Here is an 8,307-nt window from a genome sequence, read left to right on the forward strand (position 1 = left end):
GAAGTGGAGCCTGACAGTGAACCGGCGAGCACGTTGAGAACTGCTAAGGGCCAAAGACTAAAAAAACAGCCACTTCTTCTTGGAGTTGGCTAATGAAACCGCTACTGAATTAGCCGCACAAAGTTCCAGTATACCATTATCCTTTCCCACACCCCGCTTTCCCCGTGACACATTCACAAGCCATAGTTGTAATATGAAGCACATACGACGCTGTTTTTTCCCCCCAAATTCACCAATCTTTATTTCTTCACTTACAACACAAACATAGCACGAATGCCTTTCTCCTCAAGATTTCAGTCCACTTCAAAGATAAAACTTCAGCTATCTATAATCAAGATGAGCAAGTTTAAATCTAAGCTATACTATGGTGCTAACTGTTCTAGTTAATATAGGTAATTCAAGTGCATTTCGTTCCAGAAGATCATCCTCCATTAAACCACTCAATAGATTATTATTATTTCTAAAAAGTGAAAAGAAACGTGGTCAAGAATATGTTAAATGTAATATGTGAATTTGTTTTACCTACAAGGCCTTCAAAGTTGTATATGTGAGGAATTATAACCATGTAGCATATGAGAAAAGGTTCTGACACTTGTGTGCTTTGTGGCAGCCGCCGGAAACGAGAAAATGGTTTAATTGTTAGCTACTCATTGTGGACATGAGTCTCCTGCCTCATGACAACCTTTATGTCAACCCAAAATCTCACATTAGTTGGAGAGATACGTTTTCAGAAGGAAAACAATACCACGTCTGTGTTCTTCACTTTCAAACCTTAGGTACATTAATAATGAATCATTATTGAAGTGAACATAAGTTACACATTAGGCCTACATAAATTCTAGACTACAGATTGTCTTTTTGTTTGCCCATGTTCCCAAGTAATGTGAAATTTGCAGGACATGTAGGATGTTGGGCTATTGCCCAATTCTCAGCTGTAATCTGCCACTACATGTATTTTTCGTGTTTTACAAAATATTCTAAATTGCTAATAATGATTTGCGACAAATGTAATGCTGAGGTTTAAAAACAAATCCCATGATCATATTTGGCACATTAGGTCAGATCTTAGTCAACAATCAGGCCAAATCTTATGTTTCCCCCAAATATGAAGCCCCTGCCTATTCTTGCAAGTTATGTAGCCTAATACAATATACCTTTTCAGATGAGGAAACCATTCACAGTATACATGTTAACTACGAAATGTATAGTAAGGTTTAAGTATATCACTGTTCTCACGACACTTTATGTCCAAAACCAATCATTTTATGTGGACTATTTTAAATACAATCACAGAATGATATAGCCCTCGCAATTTACTAAAATGTTTCTATGTTACATCTTAAACTGTTTCTATGTTACACCGTTGTTTAAACGGTGCTGGTAAAAAAACACAAACAGAAAATAAATACTGAAGGAGTTTGAATATAAACTACAAGGACTTTATTTACCTTGTTGTTTTTTTATATAAATAATAGGCACCTCTCACGAAGAAAACAATAGTGATAGTACAGTAGTAATACGATAATAACAATAAAACGTTCAGCTTTAAAATACTTCAAGGTAAAAAAAGGTAAGTGGTGAAATGTTACAATTTTCGCTAATTAATATATTTCAAGCGTTTCTATTCTCACAAGGTATATAAGACTCTGCTGAACAAGTACATATTCAAAGATAGAAAATAAAACAATACAACATTCAAACCAAATGACAGGTATATTACATAATCAGATCCATAATCGAATAATGTTCAATATTTGTCATCACACTGAAACATCGCATCACAAAAGTCATTGTTTGGAAACATGGGTGGTGCTGACAGTCTTTGAATGACATCTCTAAGGAACGTTGATAACGTTTGAAAATGGCTTCATGTTTTAGATTGACTCTTTAATTTTAAGCTTTGAGTCCTTCTTCCACTTCATTCGTCGGTTCTGGAACCAGATTTTGATCTGCCTCTCGTTCAGACAGAGAGTATGGGCGATCTCGATACGCCTACGACGCGTCAGATACCGGTTGAAATGGAACTCTTTCTCCAACTCCAGAGTTTGGTAGCGCGTGTAACTCGTCCTTGACCTTTTACCGTCAGCCTCTGGAGTGTAATTGAGAGAAAAATAATCTGTGACCACACTGGAAATGTGACAATTCATAGAAACATTCTCAACATTATCACTTAAAATATGTCTTAACTTGTCAATGGACATGCAATGACTTGTAGCATATCAATTCATAAGAATTAATAGCAAAACACAGCATCTTCTGTGACTATATTCTCATGTTAAAGATTACTTTAACATTTTAATGTTAATGTATGGCTTAATGAATATAGCGAATATGAGCATAGCTGGATGGCTGGATAAATGGTAATCAATGTGGAGCTGCGTGAGTTACCAAATCCCAGGCAAAAAGGTGGCCATTCGGGTTCACTCAATGAAACTACAATGAAAGTTACTAGTAGGCTTATTACTAATAATATTATTGTTATTATAATAATCATTATTATTATAACTACAACTAAAACAAGAACAAGGTCGTTACAGTTACAGAAATATAATTTGAGCCTCTAAAGTAGGTTACATGTCCTGTTACATAACACAAAATAAGTTGCCATGGCAAGTAAAGTAGACTATTCAAATTTTATAAACGTTCAGTTAAAGTGCACAGTGAAATCCACAATCTCACCCTTCAACTCTCCTCAAAATAAGCATAGGCCTACTTATCATACTATCTTGTTTTGATTCTAAAGTAGGATGAAAACATTGTTTGTTGAGATTTTTAAGGGACTTGTGTCTCCCTTATCCAATTACCCTGTCATAAATTTGGACGCAGATCGCTTCTTCGGTGTAACAGGACATTTTTACGAGCAATTGATGACTTTGTCATAAAATTTACGACTGCGAGTTTTATTATTTCCGAATACAGCCTATAAAACGCAAGAAAGAAAAAGTGTGAATGGACTCAGGAGGGTAAAAATAGAGACACACATGGAGGAGAGAGGGTGTGAGAAAGAAACTTCCCTTTGTACAAAATAAAGAAAATATATACATGAAACTTTACCGTGACCCATGTGTAGTTTCGTCATCCAGGGATATATTTGTGGTTGCGGTTCGCTGGTTTGTGGCTGAGTAGAATGGTTTCCTTGTCTTACTGGCTGGACGGGTTGCAAACTTACGACTTTGATCTCGCCTGTTTGAGTCTTGCATATATGCATTTCGCTGAAATCCGAGTCCGTCTCGGGTTTGCGACAATACAGTCCGAGATTTAGAGAACCCTGGCGGCTTGTCTGCTCGTTCATGTGGCGTCTCTGGGAAGCGTCTCCTGTGGAAGACTCTGGTCGTGGTGTAAGGTCGCCAGGATTGCCATGCAGCCCAGAGTTCATCTCTACCATGCCAAGGGAGCTTGAGGACGGTGGGGACGCGAATGACCCCCGGTGATCATGCCCTCCAAAACCACAGTAGCCCGACACGTTGAGTTCGGAGCTAGAGCCGTATCCATGGTTGTGCAAAGCGAAGGCTGACGCCTCGTGAGTTTGCTTAAACAATGAGTTGGCTACGTAAGAGCTCATTTCAAGAGAAAGCGCTAAGGAAACGAAATGGAAGCATTTATATGGACTAAATTATTGCATTCAAGTTTTTATTTAACACGATAATTGTACAAATATGTAGGCCTACAGATAGCGGTTGTAACGGTTTGTTATTATTATTGCGTTTGATTTGTAGCTCTTTTGAAGTTCATGGGGTTTTATCCTAAAAATGACCACGATTTATAGGTGGGTGATTTTTTATTTTTTTCTCCATTGCCCAAATATGGGATGTTTAAAAATAATCACGTGCTCGTATCGGCCAGTCATAAATTTGGTTAGATCACACTTGGAGGTTATTGATGGAAATAGGAGAAACGCCTGATATCCGGGCAGCGGGGATCCTGTTGGGGCACTGGTGGTGCAGTGCTGGACGAAAGGCCGAGAGCGTCACCTGGTGCCAGGGTTGGATAAGGCCATAAAACACACAAGCCCCCCCCCCCACATGCAAACTATGTAGTAATCTACCTGGCAACAATAACACAACATTTGTGTGGTGTGTATCTGCATATAACATGTTTTTGTCATATGATAGAACTGCATTGAAGGCCCAATGTTAAAGTTTGTTATAACCAGTTGCAGACAAACTGATTGATTACTACCAAAACTACCGATAGTAAAGGGGGATACCTAGTCAGTTGTACAACAGAAAGGGGGATACCTAGTCAGTTGTACAACAGAAAGGGGGATACCTAGTCAGTTGTACAACTGCATGCCTTCAAATGAAATGTGTCTTGCGCATTTAACCCAACCCCTCTGAATCAGAGAGATGCGGGGGCTACCTTAATCGACATCCACGTCTTCGGCGCCCGGGGAACAATGGGTTAACTGCCTTGCTCGGCGGCAGAACGACATATTTTTTACCTTGTCAGCTCGGGGATTCGATCCAGCAACCTATAGGTATAAAATCATCATTAAAAGTGTAGCATAGAGCAGGCAGTTGGTCTCCAAACTATAAAAGGCAATAGAATAGGCAGCATCAATGGTGGCTACATAATGTCTGACCACCACTTTACACAAAATGCCCAGTGGGCACAGACATAAATTCAACGTCAATTCCACGTTGGTTCAACTTGGAAATAACGTTGATTCAACCCGTGTGTGCCAAGTGGGTTGTCAGTAGCATTTATTTAATTGTTTTTCACAATAAACAGATAATAGTAATAAAATGTAATAATACACATTTTAATGGGCTAAACAATCAATTGCTATGGCATATTACTTTGGCCAACTGATATTCAGTCAACGTAATAGCAATGAGAACATTCTACTTGTTTGGGTCGCTATACTGTAAGTACACATTTGGTCACTATATGTTTCATATCGTATTTTAGGCCTATCTGGAATTGTTTTCTAAATGGCTTGACTGACCACCAGGAACAATTTTCTCGATAAGGTAATTGTGCGTAATTGTATAGCCTACAACGACTGATAGCCTACTTAGAATGATAATGCCAACGTTGATAATAATGGTGATAATAATAACAGTAATCCTAAATTATCTTTATTCAAGTTGCATCATTGGTTTATCTGAAAGGGTAAAGCGCAAACAGAATGTCATCTAAACAACTGTAACATGTCCTGGTTTGAATTGGCTTCTGTGTGACATGAGTCACAACTGGACAAGTTTTCTAAAAAAAGAAGGCCTACTTTATTAATAACACGTATGAAAACGTTAAATCATACCGTGTAAGCTGAAATGGAAGTCTATTTAGACATAACAATTAGACAGGCCTCTCAAGCGGTGATTTTATATCGAATTGTGGGATTTGCTTTTCCTCTACTTTCCCCGTCCACATCTTCCAACATTTCTGTAGCTATTTGAAGTGACTATTCAAATACTTCACTGCATTGCTTTGACGAAATTAGTGTGCTCCTCTTTTCTTTAAGTGGCGAAGCTTTGAATTCACGGATAACGTGGAAGAACCATTATATAGATAGGGTGATAACGTGAACAAGGATAATGTACATATTTGACCTGCATGGAGGGCTATAATTGAGAACTAGACCAACGTGGTATGATGGGCGCAAAAACATGGACGACAACTTTTTTTTTATTAACAGTTTTATTAAATATGACTTGAAGTGAATTTCATAGCCTTCATCACTGTTATTGTTTTATTTCGGATTTTCAACTAACGCTACAATTCAAGCCACATCGGTCAGTTATGATTTGACCACATACTCAATGTAGGCTAGCCTACTGGTACATATCTAAACATAAATAAAGTAGGCTAGCTAACACAAAGAAGGTGCGGGATGCGGACGAATGCTCTCACAGGACTAAGGCGTGTAGTATAGATATACATATATTTACAAACATATCAACAATTTAGGTAGTGTGAGTCGTTATTATTTAGCATAGTTTTTTCGTACAACAAAACAGCAAAACGAAAAAAACATAAATGGGTTACTAAAGCGGATGTAAAGCTTATACCTTCCTTCACATCTTATGACAATTACTTTTGTAAAACATATTGCCAACATCATAGGTGTATAGACATCTGAGAACCACTGTTTTTCTTTGCTGTCAAAGAGCATTTAAGAACATATAATGATGAATGTCTTCGCGTTACACACAGTTTGGGTATATAAGGGAATGTCAAGTAAGGAATTAAATGATTTGGTCACGGTGAAATGTTCATATCCAATACAGAAAGAAATTAAAAAGGCAAACATTGATGTCTGAAGATATGTATCGTCCACATTGCATTTAACGCAGCCACATATTTTAATACACTAGTTTCTTTATTGTGCCAAACAATAGTTGATAGGTAGGCTACTTGATAGGTAGTTAAGTTATCCTCACAGAACGGCGGATTGATGCATATAGTAAGTTAGGAACTCGTTCATTCTTTCTTCTCTTCTGTCGCCTCTTCTGTGTCCTCTTTACCCGTGTCTTGACTCACCCCTGCCGAACCACTTTCGGTGAGAGTCGTAGTTAGATTGCTTTCCTTTTTCCATTTCATCCGGCGATTCTGGAACCAGATTTTTATCTGACGTTCGGTGAGACAGAGTGCATTGGCGATTTCGATACGTCTGCGTCTCGTCAAGTAGCGGTTGAAATGGAATTCCTTTTCGAGTTCTAGAGTTTGGTACCGGGAGTAAATTTGTCGGCCTCTTCGTCTGTCAGAACCGTATCCAACTCCTGAGTGGAAACACAATTTAAATTAGCATAATCATGAAATATATTTTAAAGTAAGCTATATGCAATGTCACTACCCCAGCGTTTCCCAAACTCAGTTCTCGAGACCTCAAGGGGTGCACGTTTAATTTTGCCCTAACACTACACAGCTGATTCAAATGATCAAAGCTTGATGATGAGTCGATTATTTGTATAAAGGTAGGCAAAAACCAAAACGTGCACCCCTTGGGGTCCCTCGGACCGAGTTTGTGAAACCCTGCAATTCCCAAACACACATAATCACAAAAACCCACGGAAATAATTGATATAGGCCTTCATTTATAATCATTCGCAGTCTAGGATATAGCCTTGTCGTGTCCGGTTTTCATGCTAGCCTATGTTTTGCAAATTATCTAAATAAACAACAGTTGTGGTAGCCTATGTACTGACGCAACACACACACACTTTCGCTATCAGGGGAACCCAGTCTACTGAGTAATATTTGAAGAGATAATACTCGTCTTAAAATTCCGTGAACTCTGCTATGGGTCACAAAAAGATGAACTTAAATGCTATAAACTCTTTTGTTTTAAGGGAAATAGGGATGGACTGTGACGGACAACAGCGGATAGTTTGTCCAAAAGGGATTTCCTACGAAGATAAAAGGTCTTTATTGCCGGCGACAGGGTGCTGCTGTAGTATAATGGTTTATGGGGTGATAAAACGTAGCTTCCCTAGTCGTAAAACGGGCCAGCTCGTCTAATTTATCTCTATGAGTTGGTAATACTCACCGCTATGAGAGTTCATCCGCTGCATCCACGGGAAGATCTGAATGTTCCCCTTCTGTTCCTGCGAGCCGTTCCTGCCCGGATCAGACGGGTAATCCTGAGGGAGTGAGGTTTGTGCACCTTGTCCCAAACTGCTCTGCCTACAGCTGGGCAGCACGTCCTTATCTTGGTAAAACACGTTGGAACCATACTCGTACGGTCCCCTGCTCGAGCCGAACACTACGTTGTCTTGGGGCGAATAGAAAGGCGAGGAATATATCCGATTTTGGGCCACAGCGGCTCCGTAGGATGAGTAGTGTCGAACAGCGTCATAGGTAGTTGAGTTTAGGGCCACGTTAGGTAAAACCTCTTGACCACCAGCTAAATGGCATGAGAGCGACGGGTTTGCGAAATACGAATTCATACCTTGCCTCTCTCCCTTGCTCCCTCTTTCTCTTTCCCTCCCTCCCTTACAATCTCACCTCTCTCTCTATTCTCCCTCTCTCACACTAAGTCACTCTCTTTTTTTCTCTGTCAGTCTATCTTTTAATACCGGCACGCTGAATGATTTCTTTATAATGTATTTCTAGACACCAATAAAGACACAAGGTACAAAGCCGAATGTTGTTGCTAAAGCCTCACTCTAGGATGGACAAGATGACAATGTCAGCTGACCAAATTTCCTCCAATGAAAAGCAAGGAGTAGAGGACTAAGGGAGAAAAAAAACGTTACTTCATTTTTAAAAATCCTCGCTTGAAACTACTCTCACATACGCGCATGTACACACACAAACGCAATCGCAAGCTAATACATTGTCTTATGCGTGCGCACATACAGA

The 8,307-nt window shown here is 39.3% G+C and overlaps 2 protein-coding genes across 2 annotated transcripts; both read right to left on the minus strand.

The window, feature by feature from the left end:
- Positions 1-227: 227 nt before the first annotated feature.
- On the minus strand, positions 228-3,717 carry LOC135539892 (homeobox protein Hox-C5-like). The gene is made up of 2 exons (XM_064966120.1): positions 3,055-3,717; positions 228-2,089 (listed from the first exon to the last, which is right to left on the minus strand). The coding sequence occupies exons 1-2, from the start codon at positions 3,560-3,562 to the stop codon at positions 1,875-1,877; spliced, it is 723 nt and encodes a 240-aa protein (XP_064822192.1). The 5' UTR covers positions 3,563-3,717; the 3' UTR covers positions 228-1,874.
- A 1,929-nt stretch (positions 3,718-5,646) lies between these two features.
- Positions 5,647-8,307, minus strand: LOC135527358 (homeobox protein Hox-C6-like). The gene is made up of 2 exons (XM_064955891.1): positions 7,493-8,307; positions 5,647-6,725 (listed from the first exon to the last, which is right to left on the minus strand). Exons 1-2 carry the CDS (start codon positions 7,890-7,892, stop codon positions 6,427-6,429), a joined length of 699 nt encoding a protein of 232 aa, XP_064811963.1. The 5' UTR covers positions 7,893-8,307; the 3' UTR covers positions 5,647-6,426.

This window comes from Oncorhynchus masou, chromosome 5 (genome assembly GCF_036934945.1).
Source record: "Oncorhynchus masou masou isolate Uvic2021 chromosome 5, UVic_Omas_1.1, whole genome shotgun sequence".
In the NCBI taxonomy this organism is placed as follows: domain Eukaryota; kingdom Metazoa; phylum Chordata; class Actinopteri; order Salmoniformes; family Salmonidae; genus Oncorhynchus; species Oncorhynchus masou.